This window comes from Triplophysa dalaica, chromosome 17 (genome assembly GCF_015846415.1).
Source record: "Triplophysa dalaica isolate WHDGS20190420 chromosome 17, ASM1584641v1, whole genome shotgun sequence".
NCBI classification, from domain to species: domain Eukaryota; kingdom Metazoa; phylum Chordata; class Actinopteri; order Cypriniformes; family Nemacheilidae; genus Triplophysa; species Triplophysa dalaica.
In genome coordinates this window covers 9,059,776-9,078,806 of record NC_079558.1, presented here as the reverse complement: position 1 = coordinate 9,078,806, position 19,031 = coordinate 9,059,776, and the positions used below count along the sequence as shown (strand labels likewise).

At 37.8% G+C, this 19,031-nt stretch overlaps 2 protein-coding genes across 6 annotated transcripts in view; one reads left to right on the top strand and one right to left on the bottom strand.

The window, feature by feature from the left end:
• Positions 1-14,247, top strand: part of caskin2 (CASK interacting protein 2) — a 39,484-nt gene extending 25,237 nt beyond the window's left edge. For 2 of the 5 annotated variants that reach the window (XM_056771903.1, XM_056771905.1), the window contains exons 10-21: positions 1,362-1,479; positions 3,573-3,746; positions 4,109-4,180; positions 4,578-4,696; positions 5,352-5,427; positions 6,949-7,034; positions 7,287-7,397; positions 7,517-7,618; positions 8,399-8,537; positions 9,486-11,081; positions 11,792-12,035; positions 12,717-14,247. In XM_056771903.1, coding sequence (XP_056627881.1) covers positions 1,362-1,479; positions 3,573-3,746; positions 4,109-4,180; positions 4,578-4,696; positions 5,352-5,427; positions 6,949-7,034; positions 7,287-7,397; positions 7,517-7,618; positions 8,399-8,537; positions 9,486-11,081; positions 11,792-12,035; positions 12,717-12,813 — 2,934 coding nt within the window. In that variant the 3' untranslated portion in view covers positions 12,814-14,247. The remainder of the gene's footprint in view (positions 1-1,361; positions 1,480-3,572; positions 3,747-4,108; positions 4,181-4,577; positions 4,697-5,351; positions 5,428-6,948; positions 7,035-7,286; positions 7,398-7,516; positions 7,619-8,398; positions 8,538-9,485; positions 11,082-11,791; positions 12,036-12,716) is intronic. The other 3 variants (XM_056771904.1, XM_056771908.1, XM_056771907.1) reach the window with 3 other exon arrangements.
• A 382-nt stretch (positions 14,248-14,629) lies between these two features.
• On the bottom strand, positions 14,630-16,013 carry nme2a (NME/NM23 nucleoside diphosphate kinase 2a). Its single transcript, XM_056772039.1, has 4 exons — positions 15,885-16,013; positions 15,357-15,458; positions 15,120-15,232; positions 14,630-14,747 (listed from the first exon to the last, which is right to left on the bottom strand). Exons 1-4 carry the CDS (start codon positions 16,011-16,013, stop codon positions 14,630-14,632), a joined length of 462 nt encoding a protein of 153 aa, XP_056628017.1.
• Positions 16,014-19,031: the final 3,018 nt, after the last annotated feature.

The following is a 19,031-nucleotide window of genomic DNA, read 5'->3' as shown; positions in this document are numbered from 1 at the left end:
ATCCGAACAGGCTTCTCCCCTCACAGAAAGGCTTGTTTATGATCAGTGCCTGTGCTGTAGCTTTAAGCCTGAGGCTCAGCGACACGTGTATGATGCCTCATTGTTCACACCTTGTCTGTCTGGATAGCTCCGGGCTGCCATTTCTGCTGGCATTTCTGAGTGCTGTGCTTATGTGGAATTAAGATGTTGCAGAAACAAAAAGAAAGACACGTCTTTTGGGTGAAATAGGTTTAAAAGCCAGCAGTGAATGTTTTTTTACTGAGCCAAACAAACCTTTATTCTTTCTAGTTGCCTTACAGCAGTATTAGAGCAAAATGAACAACCCTGACCAAGGAAAAGTGTAAAATTTTCATTTTTTAGGGGATAGTTCACCTAAAAAGGAAAATTCTGTCATTATTGATTCACCATTATGTCATTGCCAATCCGTCTGACATTGTTCTGCAGAACTCACAAGAAGATATTTTGAAGAATGTTGGTAACCAAAGAACATTGGACAAAACACATTTTTCAAAATATCTTCTTTTATGTTCCACAGCAGAAACAAAGACATGAACATGTTTATACCTGACGTATACCCTAGTGAAACGACTGATGACATGAGAAAAAATTTAGGGCGGGACTTGATTTCATCCACCTACAACTGATTGGATCGTTTAAAGGTGAAAGATTTGAACAGCAGTTTGCAATCTGTCAGTCATTGTAGCCCAGCCCTCGCGCCATTCCTTGTGACCAGAAGTGAAGAGAGGTCATTTCGAGTGGGGGAGGAGGTTAGCGCAAATGAATTAATAAAATGTAATGATGTGCACAGCTTAATAATTTATAATAAATACTTCACTGTGTAAAACAATTAGAAGTTTTTATTCTGTTACAATTCCGTCCAATCTTCCTTACAACAATAAGTTAAATACGAACTCAGGAGATGAGCAGTTCAGAAAACAAAGCTCTATATTTTTCCATTAGCCCACACGCTTGTCTTTTCCAGAACAGCTTTGTACCGCATTCATTCATTTGTCGGTCAGATGGAGAGGACGCTGTCTTTCAACACTACACAGGTTCTCTCGGCCATGTGCGGAATGTCAACTGACTTTATTTACCACGTTGGTCAGCCAAATGAGGAAAGGATCACATGCTAGGCTGTGAGGTTAGGGGAAAAAAGGTTAACAGGCTTGGTTATTTAAAACTGTGCAGAGGTCATTTGGCTTAGAATACGAAGGTGCAAAGGGGTTTTAATGAAAGTAGACTTTTGAAATAAAACCACTATTTATAGTTATACAATTTTTTTCACTATAGCTCAAGGGGACATCTGCAAGTATTCAAGTGTTTTCCCCCTGTAACGGTGTAATGTTATTGGTCTTTTTAAGGTCTTAGAGCAGCACATGGATGGACGCTGGAAAGGGCACATCCATGACAGTCAGAGGGGCACGGATCGTGTGGGATTCTTCCCTCCGTCCATCGTGGAGGTTATTAGTCGGAGATCAGGTATACTGGTTACATATACTTTTGATTGTTCCAATTGCACAACTGGTCAGTACAAAAATATGCTGTGCTTCAAAGCTAAATTAATCATTTAATTTGAACTTGACTACTTAGGCACATTTCTCAGCAAAGATAAAACTAGCTACAGCATGTACGTAACACTCTCCTATAAATACTGCAGGGTTGAAATTCTGAGGTTGATAGTAAACAAAAATAAATTGTGTATGACTTTTATAATGAAGACAATAAGGAAATTAAATATATATATATATATGTATATGGGTCAAAGATGAAAAAGTGTTGAAGCATAAAAACAATACGTGTAATACTGCTTTAAATTGTTGTTGTTCCAAAATTGCATTTTTGGTTTTGTTTTTCTCACCAAAAACATAAATATCATACATGTTTTCCATGATATACAGAAAATGCTCACTAAAATGTCATTCAGTGTAACAATCTTGGCAGGCATATTTACAACCAAAATCAATTTACGACATGTTAAAAGACTACATTCATCCCAAATGCTAATTAATTGTAATTTTACATCTAATCTAGATTTGGTACATTTGTCAATAAGATTTTTTTACTCATTTAAAGCACAATAAAATGTTACATGCTCCCTTATTCTTTTATATATTTTAATTTGAAAAGTCAGAATAAGTGTGTTGTTTGAATTTGTACATAAATATTGCGTTACACTTAATGACAATTAAACATTATTTCAACCAAATTTGGACATTTTGTTCTCCAAAAACTTAGTTGAAACCATAAAGTAGACATTTTACTTACATTTCATGTGCTTTCTATGGACATATAATCACTTTTGCACATTTATTTTGAGGTGATCATCTTAACGTCTTTGATATACTGGATGTGTGCGTTTGTGTGTTTATATATATATATATATGAAGAGTTTGGTTCCAGAATGATTTTTTTTAATTTTTTTATTTTTATTGTGCATTACAATTAATATCAATCAAACTGCAGTTGGTTTGTTTTGGTTTAAGTCATAATAACAAAAACAACATAAATAACAAGATTTTTGACAAATGTTAAAAACAGAGTTATTTCATTTTGGAACCAAACTCTTCATAAATAATCTGTATATACAGTATGTATATTTATTCATGTAAATATATATGTGTGTGTGTGCATCCAAGAAGTGCAATTCTCTTAACACAGTACATTCTTTTAGATCTGTGGACATATAGTCCATTGATAATAGCGTCTCACACGCTAATGAGATTAACAAGAACATATTGAGGACAGCCGGCTCAGCTTTAAACCCATGCCTCTGTGAAGAAGGAGCCAGCCTTCGATGCTGGAGTTTGAGAAGAAAATCTTTTCCTGAAATGAGTCTGTTTTGTTCAGTTCGAGAGAGCGAGAGAGCGCAGTGGCAGACTCAGCACTCTGCCATGTCACTGCGTCAACATTCTGCTGTTCACATGAAATTAGCCTTCACTATAAAGCTTCTGCCTCAATACCGCTGAAGAGATGATGATGATGAGGGCAAAAGCACCAGTGCCTTCAGTTCAAGATTAACAGGCTCACTATCTCTCATGCTGGAGAAAAACACTCCAATTTAGGTTATCTGATCAGGATGCCGGATTGGATCCACTTCATTTTTATCGAAGGAATTTTTATAATGTCTTTTTCCGCCATCTTTGTCATTTACATTTGTGTGTTTAGTGTTTTCATATAATTTAAAGGTGAACTGTGTTTCTTATGTTCAATGTTAAAGACCCAGAAGGATAGTTCACTCAAAATGGAATTTCTTTTAGTATTGATTTACCCTCGTGTCACTCAAAACCTGTATGTCTTTCTACTGCAGAACACAACAAAAATATTTATTGAAGAAAGCTGGTTACATGCATAGCCAACAAATATTGAACTGAAAAGATTATGTATGTTTGGGCCAGGAAGACGGAATGTTTAGATTATTTTTACCCAATCTGAAGCCGCAGACATCTGCTTTAAATGTCTAAACCTTAAACCCACAATTGTAACATTTGAGAGAGAAACCATGTTTGTCTCTTCATTTTTCTATCATATCGTCAAAAAGTAACATTTTAAGTGTTTCCATGTTGTATCTATAGGGGGCGCTCTCTCCCGACAGGCTTCACTACCCATCCAGAGACATCACATTCTATCCAGGGCTCTGCCCCCACACAGTTCTCATCACACCCCTCACACTGATGACACCTACACCCTATACTCATCCACCCGGCCTGTCCTGACTCACCAGAATGGGCTGGATCAGCAGCACACAGGTAGCGTGACACTCATAGACATGAATTAAAGAACACACGCATCTACATGCTGTTTACACAGCCTTCTTCCCTCCTAGACCGTTCACATGTGGACTAGTTGTGCGATTTAAACTCTTCTTCAAACCATCATGGCCACCAAGAAAATAATATTATAGTTGTCTGTTTAGACTAGTGGTTCTCAAACTGGAGAGGAAGTGTACAGTAATAATTTTAAGTCATTCTTGGAGAAGTTGAGAAACAATCTTTTAAACAAGCACTCCCTGGTGATTAATCCAACCCCATAAAACTCATTACAGTTATTTAAGATCCCAAAACTCCCAGAATTCCCCCCTCCGGCCCTTTAAAGTGTTTGTGTTTGCTAGGTCCGCTTCCCGACAGTCCAGCTAGTCCCAGAGAGTCAGAGGATATTTGGGTCCTCAGGACCTTTCTCAATGGTAAGAGTCGCTTGTTCCCAGAGGCCCCTGTTTGTCTCCAGTATCCTCCCAGACTGTTGTCTCATCCCAGTAAACTTCCAATGGTCCAAAATACCAGTGACAGGAGCCTTTGGTCTTAATCTGAGGTTTCATATGTTTCCTGTCATCCCAGGCTGTCCTTTGTTTGTTTGTTTGCCTGCCACCAGCTCACCATTTTGTGTCCCTGAATTCAAACCCAAGTCCTTCCTTTGTGTCCCTCCACATTCCTCCACATCTCTGCAGAGACTTTTCTGGAGTTCATACAGTAGTGTCTGTTACCTATTTAAATTTGAATCTGATATCAAGCTGTTGTTTATTGGAGGGTTGCCATCTAAAGCAACATATTTGTATGGTATCTCACCAAATCTCTCTCTGTTAGCAGGAGATAGAAACAGTGTTGGGAGTTCAGGGAGCATGGGCAGCAGTCGCAGTGCCGGCAGTGGACAGAGCTCTGAAGGACCGCATCAGTCACCTACTGCTGTCCAAGACACCACAAAGGTGGGCTTCAGTTTACAATGAAGTACCAAACACAACCATTGCACTTTTTGGACATTCTTCACTGTAGAACCATAGGATTTTTGGACGTAAATGGTAGTACATTGCAAAAATGAATTTTGCCAGGCTGTCTTTCAACTGTACCATGATTTTCTGCCATAGAACTACCCCAGTACTTACAGTTTCTGTATTAAAACCTTTTAAAGTGATACTTTTTAAAGTGACTCACCTTTGATTTGTTACAAATCTGTATACATTTCTTTGTTCTGATGAACACAGCGAAATATATTGGGAATAATGCTTATAGCCAAACAGATCTTGCTTGACTCCCATGGTTGGAAAAATGACTTTATAATTTTTTTGATCTGTTGAACACAAAAGAAGAAATGTTTAAGAATGTTGGACAGCAAACCGTTATGCCGCACTTTTAACTACCATTATATTTTTTCCTACTATGGTGGTCAGTGGGGGGCAAAATTTGTCTGGTTATAATCATTCTTGTTCATCAGATCAAAGAAACTTATACAGATTTGGAACAACTCGAAGGTGAGTAAATGATGACAGAATTTTCATTTTTGGGTGAAGTATCCCTTTAATACACTTGAGTCTCTGAAGTGTGCAAGTATGTGAGGTGATGCTGTTTTTTTTCTGTGTGCAGCTGCCTCCCTCTGCTGGTGAAGGGGTAGAACTGTGCTCTCAACCACCTGATCCCAAACAGGCAAACCCTTATTCAGGTTAGCACATTTTTTAGCCATTGTTAATTTAGGAGGTTGGAAACAAGACATTTTGTAAATGTAAAAGTCATAGGCATTAGTTCAAAAGCGAATAAACGATTGAGTTCTGCTCAACAACTTAAAATATATAATAGTCGGTGCCCTTCCGAAACCTTTGATGTCCAAATTTGCAGGAAATGGAAAATAACTGTACTTATTAGAAGATTAAATACTGTGTTGTCAAAGTTTACAAGCACGTTTTTACAGTATTTATGGGTTAGATATTTTCAAAAACAAATAAAAGTGTTTTCAAAGACTAAATATAGTGATTTATGGCAAATACAAATCACAAAATATGTTGATAAGAGGTTTCAGAACCATAAATACAACCTTTAATATGTTAAGATATCTACTCATTTGTACATATAGATACAGTCCGTTGTCAGATTTCAGTTGGACGGAAGGATCGAGAGAGGCAGGCAAAGTTGTCTAAGTCAGAGATAACGAAAAAAAGAAAAGATTTAGAAAAAGTGATGCATATTCAGGTCGATCCAATTTTATTTATATAGCACTTTTTTACAATGTGAATTATTCCAAAGCAGCTTTACAGAAGAAAAACAGAAAAACATAGAAAAAGTTGAACACAGCACAGTGCATGGTGTTTATAGAACAAGTAAGATCATTCTAGAAAATAATATCTAATAAATATAAATATAACTATAAATGTCATGGACACAAGAGGGTGTATGTAGGGTCGCTGGATTAAAGAAGATCATCGTGAGACAGACAAACTCTTTAAACATAGTCACATTTTATTAGGGTAAGTAAAGTGGAGTCATGTTCATATATGAAAAGTTTATTTGCCAAATCCGATAACTCAAAAATCATGTTTTTATTTTTTTTCATGTTTTTGTGTTTTATTGTGTTATTTAGATGGATTTTTTTGTACTTATTACTTCACAGTTTGATTGATATTACTGGGAATACATATAAAAAGCATGTTGCAAGTGACCTCTTCATATGTTATTATTACCACTGCTGAAAGTTACAAAGTCCATTTCAGAAATGCATATCTACATATTTGTGTAGCTTTATAGTTTCTTAAAGACCTTACTGCTCTTTATAGATTCCTGTTATGTAGAATTAGATCGTATATCTAGAATTATTTGTTCATGTACATTTGGTTTGTTAGAATTGTTGTCGGCTATACCAAAGACACAGATCTGGTAGTGAAGTTTTCTTATACACATGGGCACATTCTTACACAATTACTTATCAAAGCTGCCTTAAGTCCTAACTTCTCTTTTCCATATCTCAATGATAGTTCAATTCTGGTGCGATGTGTTGATAGAGATGTAAAATCAGTGCCTGGGGTAACAGGAGATCATTTTTATATCATTCTGCTGAAACATGTAGTAAATCAGCTTACTGGTGTGTTAACTTGTAAACACAATAAAACAGTACGTTTAAAAGACAACACTGTGCCTCTATACTGTTAACTGCAGCCTGACCAAAAGAACTGTTTATACATGTATACTTTAGGGGCTCTTGGCCGTAGGGTGCTTCTGAGTGGCTCCAGAACCGGAGAGCAACATGTCATTCATCCACAACAGCTTCTGGATGGCCGGGTGAGATAAGGACTTTGTTCAGAATAGTAGACTACCATAGCGCTATTGCTAGAATGTATATGGTGCATGTTACGCAAATGTTTTCTAGGCATAGAACATATCCCACAATACGATGTTTACTTTTTCAAATTCACCTTATTACGTTTTTTCTTACGATCTAGAATCAATTGATTTGTGGCCTGACTAGCCCTTATTTCTGCAACCATGTTTCCCGTAAACTTCTCAATGCTTAACTCTCAATAATCTCTCAAGGATGCTGAGGCTATTTATCAGTGGCTGAGTGAGTTTCAGCTGGAGCAGTACACGTCTAATTTCCTCAAGTCTGGATATGATGTGCCCACTATGAGCAGAATGACCCCTGAGGTGAGCTGACTCTCCGTATACTGTCGTACAAAGGCTGATGTTTACAGCTGTATTCTATACATTTTAAACAGTTTTTAGACATATCTGAACTCTATTAATTTTTCTCTATGTGGTTTCAGGATCTCACTGCTATTGGTGTTACAAAGCCAGGTCATCGCAAGAAGATCTCAATGGAGATCAGCTACTTGAACATTCCAGAGTGGTTGCCGGATTATATTCCAGTAAATATTTGCTTTATATGGCTTTCATTTTTTAAGATGAAATATTTTTGGTATACCTTGTAGACAAGGGTGTGTACACATAACATTATTGTATGTAGAATTCATGCATTCATATACAGCAGCGGTAAAAATTAAGAGACCATTTAAAAATGTCATCCAACAGCAATGTGAAAGACTGACAGCATGACAAGACACATACAAACTGTGATAAAAATCAAGGTTATCACATATTTTTTTAAACTTCATAAATACATGTACAAATATTACTGTTGTGTTGCTTAAAAGTGAACATGAACATCTGAAAAAATTATAGAGAATCTTTTCTGTTATTTTGACTTGTTTCTCAAATAAGTGCAAATAGAAACAATCTTAATTAAAATTTGGAAGAAATATTGTTAGTAGTTCACAGAATGAAAGAAAATTTATAATTTTACTTAAAGCTATAAAAAGTAAATTTAGAAGAACTGAAAATAATGGAAAAATTGTCTCTTAATTTTTTTCATACTGTATATGCTTAAGATTATAAAATGTAATGACAGCATGAATTAGGGGATAAATGAATAGAAACCGGTATATAAATTATACAAAATTTGCAATACATAAATAAATACATATACAAATACAGATATTTTACGGACAGCAGTTATGTTGTGTTATAGTGTGTAAAACAACAAAAATGTGATATGTATTGCACATGATTATATTTTCAGTTAATATAACAAATATTGGTGTTAATACAACAGAGAATTCAGTCTTATTGTACTTGCTTGTTTGTTGCAGTCTGATATTGGCAAATGGCTCAGTGCTATAGGGCTGCCACAATACCAGAAAAAGCTGGCAGAGAATGGGTATGACTCCATCAGCATAGTGCAGGATATCACATGGGAAGATCTGCAGGAAATTGGCATCACTAAACTGGGTAAATGGACCTGTCCTCACTATATACTGTAGATTAATAGTGGACCAATCCAGATACTACACTATATAAACGCTTTTAAAGCAATGACGTAAACAAACGTTACTGCGTATGCACGCTTTTACCAAAGCTAGCTTCCGGTATAAATCCGCCAGTACCTGAATACTATTTCTGAATAACAAGTAAGTGACATTAGCTAGGAAGTAATAAATATTTCTAAACAGTATTATTTTGGGTTACACGACCCATTTAACAAGTTGTTTATTTAAAAAAATTAATTTACAATACATTTAAATAATTTGTTTATTCAATGAAAAAGTTATTATACAATTAAATATTAATATAAATGATTATTAATATATAAATAACATAAAATAGAAATATTTATATTATTAGCCACTTCGTAGTGATTTTATTGACAATTTTTGTTGTAATTTTACAAAAGAATAAACAATGTTAATGGGAAGTAACTGTTATTCCATATACTTCCCTCAGCTCCCTGTTGATCAAACCAGCATGTGCTGGTTAGGTATGTTTTGACGCATGGAAGCTGGTATAAGCTGGTCATGTTCTGGTTGAAACTGGTCCTGAGGTGGTTTAGGACGAGCACTTGACCAGCTTAAACCAGCACAAACCAGCTACCATTCTTCCAAACCCACAGTACCTTACAAGCATATGCTGAATTTTTCAACAGGGCTAGTCCTCAAAATAAGATTTCACACTTTCTTGCAACAACAACAAAAAAGCAGGTTATTCTTTGTGCATCACGCAACTTTGTTGTGTTCGTTATTTGTCCAAAAACCACACATTGGATTTAGACTAAAGGCATTTTTCTTCTGCAAAAAACGTGGCAGGGCTGTGAGATTTTCTCCATGTTGTTCTACCACATTTGGGGAAAACTTCCTCATGTATTTATTCTGTTTTAAACTGTAGTAAACTGTTTACCCACAGGCCATCAGAAGAAGCTGATGCTCGCTGTGAAGAAGCTCAGTGATGTGCAGAAGGCTCGTAAGATCCAGGCTGAAAGTCAAGCATTGCTGCAGCACAGGAGAGCTCCTCCTGCCCTCGAGCTGGTGGCCATCGAGCACCACGAGAACCCAGACTGTCCTTCCTCCCCTCTGTCGCCAAAGATGCTCACCTTTCAGGACAGTGAGCTGAGCGCCGAGCTGCAGAACGCCATGGCCCGGAGCGGTTACTCGGGTGGCCAGGATGGTTTCTGTAGCGCGGGTGGAGCATCCATGCGCCTCAGTCAAGAGAGCATCGGCACACGATCGGGGGGTTCTGGACAGTCACAGGAACGCCCGATGGCATCTGTAACGCCCCACAGTCGATCGCAGGAGAGTTTGGGAAGTGTAGACAGCAGCCGCATTAAGGAGCAGGATGGAAGCCAGATGTCACCTGGTAAAATGACACCGGAGTTGCCGACGAGGACACCGCCTGTAATCGCAAGTAAAGCGGCACGTTTTGTATACCCACCTGTTGTGAGCAAGCCCAAACCAGTTGTGTCTCCCTCCAAACCCCATCACGGCTCACCGCACGGATCACCTCCCCAAAGAGGTTTCAGCTACCTTAAGCATCAAAACAACAACATGGGAAGCCCAGTCCCGGTTAGAGCTCTACAGCCGAACGGAGAGGCATCCCGGTCCAAAAAGCGAAGCCAGAGTCTTTCTCGCCATGCGCTTTCAGATGGGGAGAATGAAGATGATGACATATCTACACCTACTGCATCTGCAAATCTGTCATCGTACGTCACCCTCACTCGAAAGCCCGGACGTAGCCAGACAGCTTACGGCTGTGGTGAGCGTCAGGTGGCCCGCAGTCATTCCTTCGCCATACGTTCTAAGAGGAAGGGTCCTCCACCTCCCCCTCCAAAGCGACTGAGTTCTGCCCCGAGCGGGGTCAGTACAAGTGGGGTTGAAATGGAAAGCGTGGGAAGCGTTAGAAGCATCGCGGCCCGATTGGAGAACAATGCAGTGAGCCCTAGTAAGGCATGCAACAGCCTTTTGTTTAGAACCGGCTCACCAGCCACCCCACCAAGAAATTTGGGAAACCGTATTAAAACTGTCAGTGAATCTTCAGTTAACCAAGCTGAAAACAAGGAAGCTTTGAGCAATCACAAACAAAGAGGTTCACAATCTTCAACAGGAAGCTCACAGGAGAGCATACCTTTCGCTGAAGAAGGCAAAGTGACCATCAAACAAAGGACCAAAATATCAACCAATAAGAATGGGTCTGAGACTGGTGTTAAGATTCTAAGGCCAGCACAGCCTATCAAATCACCCTTAGAGTTGCCGGAGTTTCACTTAAAAGAATCAGACACTGTCAAAAGGAGACACAAGCCAAAAGAACTTCAGACCAAGGGTCAAGGCGCAAGCATGCGTGCCGGAAACGTGACCGCCGCTGAGACCGAGATGGTCTCGCAGCGCATGCATAATGGCAACTTGACTGAAAATCCATACAAACCGAGTCTGTCTCCCAAACCGGTTTCTCCGCATAAACCTCAAACTCCTTCTAAGCCCACACGCTATTCTGCTTCATCAACCTCAGGTAGTGCAATGTGTTTACATTTTTAAAAGGAGAGTTCAGCCAAGAATTAACAATCTGACATTATTTATTCACCCTTGTGTTGTTCAAAACCTGTTTATGACTCTATGTTCCGTAAAACACAAAGAAGATATTTTGAGAAATGTCTCAGTGGTTGTGTCAATATAATGGAAGTCAAAAGGGGGTCAAGGTTGTTTGGTTACCAGCGTTATTCAAAATGTTTAATTTTGTGTTCTGAAGAAAAAGAAAGTTGTGCAGGTTTTGAATGAAATGAGGGTGAGTAAATGATGAAAGATTCAACTTTCAGCCATGCTTCTCTATAGATGTTTAAAGGGATAGTTCACCCGAAAAGAACAGTCGGTCATCATTTCTCATTCCAAACCTGTGTGACGTTTTTTCTTTAACAGAACACAAAACAGATATTTAGAGGAATGTTGGTAACTGAACAGCAGCGGTACCCATTCACTTTAATAATATGGTCTCAAAACCAATGCAAGTCAGTGTTGCTAAGCCAGTTGCTAAGCCAGTTAGCAACATTCTTCAAAATATCTTCTTTTTGTGTTCTGCGAAAGAAAGAAAGGCATAAAGGTTTGAAATGACAAGAGGGTGCGAAAATGGTGACATTATTTTCATCACTTTAAATCCTCTAATTGTATGTTTTATATAATTTTACATGTCTATCTTGTTGACTGTTGTCTTTGTTGGTTCTTCAGGCGTGACAGTTTGTGTCGCACAGAGTGTGGCATTCGCCCTTTCACCTCCATGCACTTCGCCAGTTCGATGTCCCTTAAACAAAGGACAACATCAAAATCAGTCTGTGCTGGCTGGAAAGTCACAGGCCGTGTCGGTCGTCCAAGATGAGCTTGTACATAAACGTCTAGAGCAAACCAGCACGTCCCTGGAAGCAGCGCTTAAAGTTGTGGAAAGGAAATTGGCTCAGGAGGATCCAAGAGAAAGGTGACGCATAACACACACAAAGACAAATGCACGGAACGGTCATGAAGCTTGATATATGCCACAAACATAGAAAAAATACAGTCTGCATAGATAAATAACACCCAATGTCCCTTGTTTGGTTACCAACAAGATACCACAAATATCTTCTTTTGTGTTCTGCAAAAGATAGAAAGTCATACAGGTTTGGAAGGACATGCTTAAACATGATTTTGTGGGGTTTACACACACACTCTGTATTAAGATGAGATGGATCTGCAGATGGCACTATAATGACTAAATGACCACTCGTCCATTGGGAAATCTATAGCAATAAACTGACTCCCCTTCCACAGGTGTCTTTTATTTCCTGGCGGTTCGGTAGCTTTGGCTGAGATGAAGACATATTGTCAATGTCTTTATCGCAGGCCCGGAGACAGATGGTGTCTCAACAATGTGGAGTTTTTATACGCCTTCTAACCAAACCACTGTCAATAGCGTTTCTGCTCATTCTGTCTACCATTGAACATCATTTTGCATTTTTAAGAGATGTAGCTTGTTACAAGGCATATGTTGATCCAAATTTGCATGTGGATGCTGTGAATCTTGACTAAATCAACACGTTCGGTTTAAGACTTATTAAGATAGATGTATACTCGCTGTGCATTCTTATTAAAACTTTGTTCTCATCCTTGTCTCTCTCAGTGGCATCAATACGGTGAAGTCAGCTGGGAATATTCTTGATGATATAGGAAACATGTTTGATGATCTAGCGGACCAGCTGGAAGCCATGTTGGATTGACTTGACTCAAATACAGCATGGGGCCTACATATGGACTCCTCTTGATGTGTGAGATGCAATGCTGGGTTTGGAGACAATCAAACTTTACACAACGTATTCGTTTACAGGGCACTTTTGTAAAAAAGTATTGGTTGCATTACCCAATTTAAAGGGTGAAAAATTGCAAAAATCATGGCTGTTTCTTTTATGATACATCCATCTGCAGTTGACTGGGCAAACACTGAAACATATTTGCTGCTTTCTGTATCTTTGGCTTATTGGACAGAATGTGTTTTATCATAAGCACTTACTATTAAAGCTCTTCATGCAGAGACACTTTCATTTCCTGTTGTGCTCAGACTTTAGCCTCTAGCAATGGATATACAATGCAAAGGCTGAAAGTGTGATGCAAGTTCAATTCTGTGTTTGAAATGCTCAGACATTCAGTATCATTCTATGAATTTTCTTGTCTTTAGACTGAACACAATAGAGGGAATTATTTATATAACAGAGGGAGATAAACCAAAAAACTTTATCGTTTGTTGTTATGACACCTCATTGACCAAGTATGTTTGACTAATATTACTGTAACCGTGTCATTGAAAAGAGGACGGGGCAGTAAACAGAACAGTCATCTGTTTAAAGTTTTTACTGTGCTGTATATCTTTAATTTCACTGTGCGTTGTATAATGTTTGGAACGTTGCATAGCAGTTAACTATGTTAGGAAATAACCTTTCTTTACACGTTATAGTAATAGTATATTTTGATAACCATTGCGTTTTGGAAGATAAAGCATATTGGATGGATCACTTCTAATGTATATGTATTTTTATAAGAATTATAATTTATTTGATTTGTGCAGTGACAAAGAAAAGTCCCTTTTTGTAAATGGTCACCTGGACTAAACCAGGGAAAATAGATTAAAATGAACCATATGAAAATACATTTTTCAAACACAAATGACCAAAAAGGACCTGAAATCTGTGTTATTAGCTTTAATAAGACATGCGACACATGTGGTTAAAACACACAATGATGGTACGACCTATACTTCTACGATCTGATACTCAGGCTGAGAAATGGAAAAATAAAAGCTTATATACCTTCTCACTTCTGCGACCCATGCACTTTTCCCAAAGTTATATAGTGTATGCACTGTATGTATCTTTTATTGTATACATTTATTTTTGTTAACCAGTTCTTGTTTATTCTGCATGTACTGTACGCTGGTAAGATGACCAGTTCTTGACTGAAAGAGACTATCCTCTAACTGTTTGATGTTACCTATATTGCTAAAAAGAGAAATATGTGGAATAACTCTTGGCTGAAAGAAGGCCAGAGCAACATGGTCTTGCATGTTTTATAACAATCTGAAATGCTTTTGTATGATATGGAATGATATTTTGATGGACTTTATAAAAGCAGCACTTACTGGTGCTGTACTTTTTACACTGCACTGTGTATTTTATGTCCCTGTTCATTCCTTATGGCAATACTTTGGCATTGCTGTGTTCATTGCAGGGCTTAGTAAGAGCCATGAGTACCATCCGTTTAGGTCTCTTATGATTTCATAATCAATACTACAAAGTATTTGAATACTTTTAATAAAAAAACTGATCGATCTTCGGATCAAAAGCCTCGTGTCATTGTGGCTCACTATTTGTTTTTATTATACTTTTCAAGGTGACGGAAACTGACCCTTGAACTAACAAGAACCACAATGTATCTCACTCTAAATTTATTCATAAAATGTAACAAATTATTTTTTGTATTTACTATAAAGACAATCAGCAGAAACCACGAAAATGAAACGGAGGAAGATGTGCAGAAAAACGTTCACCCATAGAGCCAGTTATGCTGACATTTCGAGTAGTCACAGAGTTCTTCTGGTGTGAACCACAGGTTGATCTCGGCATTGGCACTTTCTACAGAATCACTGCCATGGATGATGTTCCTGTTGAAAAAATAAGTGAGCATTAGAAAAAACCTAATGCAGATTAATGAAAGTGACAGACATATCGATAATTCTTAATAGATTCTTCATGCGAAATGTAGTATACATACAGCTGTAACATCAAATACTGAACCATCTGGAAGAAATATCAGAAATATACAGCTGAAACTATTATTTGCATGAAAAATGAATAAATCAAGAAAACATGACTGGCATGTTGTTGTGAGTGGGTGTGTGCATCTTAAATGAAATCTAATGTTCATTAAAATTGAGCATTAATATGTGCAGTTTCTTTATCATTTGAAATGAATTAACTTGATGATTTTATCTTCATGTTACTATTACTTTAGTTTCTTAACAGTATGGTCTTACCGAGAAACCTGTACGCAAAAGTCACCCCGGATCGTCCCAGGCTTGGAGTCAATGGGATTAGTCTCACCAAGCATTACTCTACCGGTTTTGATAACATTAAAACCCTCCCACACCTATAAATACATTAAAAAATGACTGCAAGAAATGTTTCAACTATTACGACTAAAGATAAAACATTAAATTCAAACTGACCCAAAGTCATACTTAGGAGCGATAAAGAAATATAAATAGGCTTACCATGGCAACCACAGGGCCAGAGGACATATAACTGACAAGTCCAGGAAAGAACGGCCGGTCCTTCAGGTCACTATAGTGCTCTCTGAGAAGATCGTCACTGGCCTGAATTAAACACATACAAAATACAAACCTGCTGTGAAAAAAGCTCTTCTATTATTTCACAAATACACACTTTAAGTGTAATGTCAACACAGCATCTTATGTTTGGTTAATTAGATGACACACAAGGGAAGATAACAGGTGCACCTTCACACACAACAAGAGACCACAATGAAAGTAATTGGTTTTAACCCCTTCAAGAACGTGCTTACAATGCATTAAAATCAATATACACAACACATACAAATATAATTTGATATTAAAGGTTTTACTTATTTAAAAATATCGTACACGAATATAAACTGTAGACGATTCATATTTCTATATTGGCACAATGAATATTGCACATACACATTACGCACTATTAAACAAACAAAAAAGTATGTTCTATATAAAATGCATCAAATACAAAATGCTATTATAGCTTACCTGTATTAATTTCAAAGCAACTAACTTGAACCCTTTTTGTTCAAATCGCTTGATGATCTCTCCAACAAGACCCCTCTCCACGCCATCTGGCTTGATGGCAATGAACGTGCGCTCCTCGTTTGCAGACATAAGGCTGAAAGCATAGAAAATACAGACATATTTAACACACATTCAACAACTGCACTGAAAGAACTTTAGGAGAACGTACACCGCTGCGCGTTTGGCACCAAAGACTTGAGATGCAGAGGGGGGTGTGGGTGCTGAAACCCCTGAGCCCATCACCAGGTACATTGCGAGTGACAGTAACAGTAAACCCTGCTTGCTTAACCTTCATTGCTTAAGGAAAGACTGTCTGAACCGTGACCGATGATCTGACCTCAAAGGACCCAGTTTATTTACAGCAGCACCTCTAATCATCTTTACATCTTTATTACGCGAATCGGACCTACTTTATGTATTAAGTGTACAAAACGACCCATTAACTGACCAACATAGGCTGCTGATAAATTTATGACAGCCTACTGCTCCGTTCACGTTCGTTTAAAAACAACTTTAACTTATAAAATGAAGACTAGCCTAATAAAATAACCCAGTGAAAATAAAAAATGCCATCCATGTACAGTATACAGTATAGTCTTACATTATTTGACGGATGTCCAGGAGTCTTAACGTTATTCCACACGCGCGGTTGGATTCACTAATCCATCACCAACTGCATTAAGAGTTCAATGGTGGGGGCGGAGATTGCGGTTGGAGTGCTTTTGCAAACAGTGATGCTTTGGAAAAATTCAAATTGTTGCATATAAAGATGTTGTATAAATGGCCCATTATGTTATTAAAACTAATATTTTATTGGATATATGAACCTATCGAATACATTTAGTCTATCAAAGTGTTAAGATGCAATTTCGAAAGATGTATTCTTATCCAAATAGCAAATTATCTAAAAAATATTCATTATCTCCATCTGTGTAATGCATTTCACCAATAAAAAGTGGTCTGTACATGTGTACATGTTGTTTGTCATCTTGTGACAGATATTCCAAGATTCAGTGCAAGGGGTTTTGGCATTTGGAGGAAAGTTCCTGTAAATAAATGTTACAATTAGGTCGGTTGCAAAGTCTAAGTCTTCTAACGTAAGCTGGATGACGGTGACAGCCAAATAAATGTGACTGCTGCTACACAAGTGTGTGCTGTGCAAGTCATTGAATCCGTTCAAAAAATACCGGCAAAGAATAAGAACATAAGTAGTATGTAGTGAAGACTACTAGATCAGTTTTACTACAATAAACCAGATACAGAAGGTGCAACTTGTTCATACTAGCTTCTGTATATACAACACTAGGTAGTGTAGTTTTAGTCTGTTCGGTCAGATATACATTTTCACTGCCAATAAGCTCTGTGGAGTTTAAGCAATAACTCCTGTATGCATTCTCAACCTGTCATTCCTATACGCAGCTTTGGCAACCGAGGGATAGTGTTGGCCCTGCGAAAAATGACAAGAAACAAGCAAATCAAAAACCTCAAACCACCCCAATGCACACACACGCATTTATTGACCATAAATGTATTGCTCAGGGCCATAGCATGGTAACATTAGACCTCTGACAGCAATACTAACATATTGCTGTGGACACCCCTGCACATTTGGGTCCTTATAATCGCTGCCACCTTTTAGTGGATACGGTAATGGAATACTCAAAATTCTGGATCTTAAATTTGGAGGTCCTCATCCGACTGAAGAAACAGATTTGAATATGAGCATTCCTCCATGGCACCAGTCAGTCAGCATTTTCATGACCTCCATATAGCTTTGGGGATTATATGAATGCCTCTGCCACACCGAAATTGAAGATCGGTGGTGTCTTCAGTGTTCATGGGAAATCCCATCGAGGCTCCTAGAGTTTATGTTGCACTCAAGACCTGACAAGAGCAATTGTAAGTGCTCTAACCTGGATATGAACCCACCGTTATCCAGATTATTGTGCCTCTTCGGAAACCATGCTGTATGATATTTTTAGGAATGTTATTTTTAAAATAAATCCCATTATGTGGCACATTAGTTCTTTTAGTAATCATTTTAACCTGTTCATAAATCTGTGCACCACATTGAGCATACATGACAAGAATATATTTAGTAGATTTTTATTTTTTAACCAAAAGAACCATAAAAGATATCACACAATCCTTCCACATCCTTTCTTCTAACAGAATATACACTTATCGGACTAAATGGATAAATAATCCTCTGCTAATCTCCCTAGCAGTACTCTTGATGTTTGGTATTGCATGCTCTATTTTTACCAGGATTTAAGGATTAAAAGAGGAAGCTGCCAAGTGATAGTGTGAAGTGCTTCATACCTTAACTGGGATTTTTGTGACTCGTTCTCCACAAGTCGAGCCTATTGCTGAATCTGTGACTTTAATACATATCTCAGGTTTCGTATATTTGTTGACCACATCAAACCCTGTCGTTTATTAAGACTTTTGTGTAGCTGTTACTTCTGATTAATGTTTTGGGCACAGTCAGCCTCTAATTTAATCATGGGGCAGCGGATAAGTCAATCTGCACAAAGGCATTGTGCAATGAGGCCAAACAGCGCTGAGGAGAAACTGCAGGAAATATGTCATTAAGTAAAAGGCCTAATGTAAATTACACTGTTTTTCTCTATCTATTTCATTTGCTTATAATCACATTTGTACTCCGGCAGCTTTATTCAGGTCGCCTTGTGTGAATGTAAATGACTGTGATTTTTGTGTCCTAATTTTCTGCATCATTTATTTGTCTGAGTTGTAGGAAACAGAGTGTACAGAACCAGTGATAATGGGGTCTCCTTAGCATTTGATTTTCATCCCTTAGAGACTTTATTAAATTACTTAAGTATTTAGACCAAGCCTTTCAAAGTTGCAAGCTCAAAAGCAAATGCTTACTGGCTTAAAATTTAAAGGGATAGTGTCATGAATTACTCCGACCTGTTAACCTTCAAAACTGTATACATTTCATTGTTCTGTTACACACAAAAGAAGATATTTTGAAGAATTTAGGAAAACAAACAGTTCTGGGGCAATCTCTGTTGCTAACATTCTTCTAAATATCTTGCTTTGTGTTCAGCAGAACAAAAACATTTATAGATTTGTTTGAGGGTG

Bases quoted from the DNA above. Each gene is read 5' to 3' on its own strand.
- nme2a (XM_056772039.1), bottom strand. From the start codon at position 16,013: ATGTCTGCAAACGAGGAGCGCACGTTCATTGCCATCAAGCCAGATGGC. The intron at 15,459-15,884 runs GTAAGCTATAAT...TGTTTAATTCAG, and splicing joins TTGCTTTGAAATTAATACAG to GCCAGTGACGATCTTCTCAG. The intron at 14,748-15,119 runs GTAAGACCATAC...TTTTTTCAACAG, and splicing joins TTTTGCGTACAGGTTTCTCG to GAACATCATCCATGGCAGTG.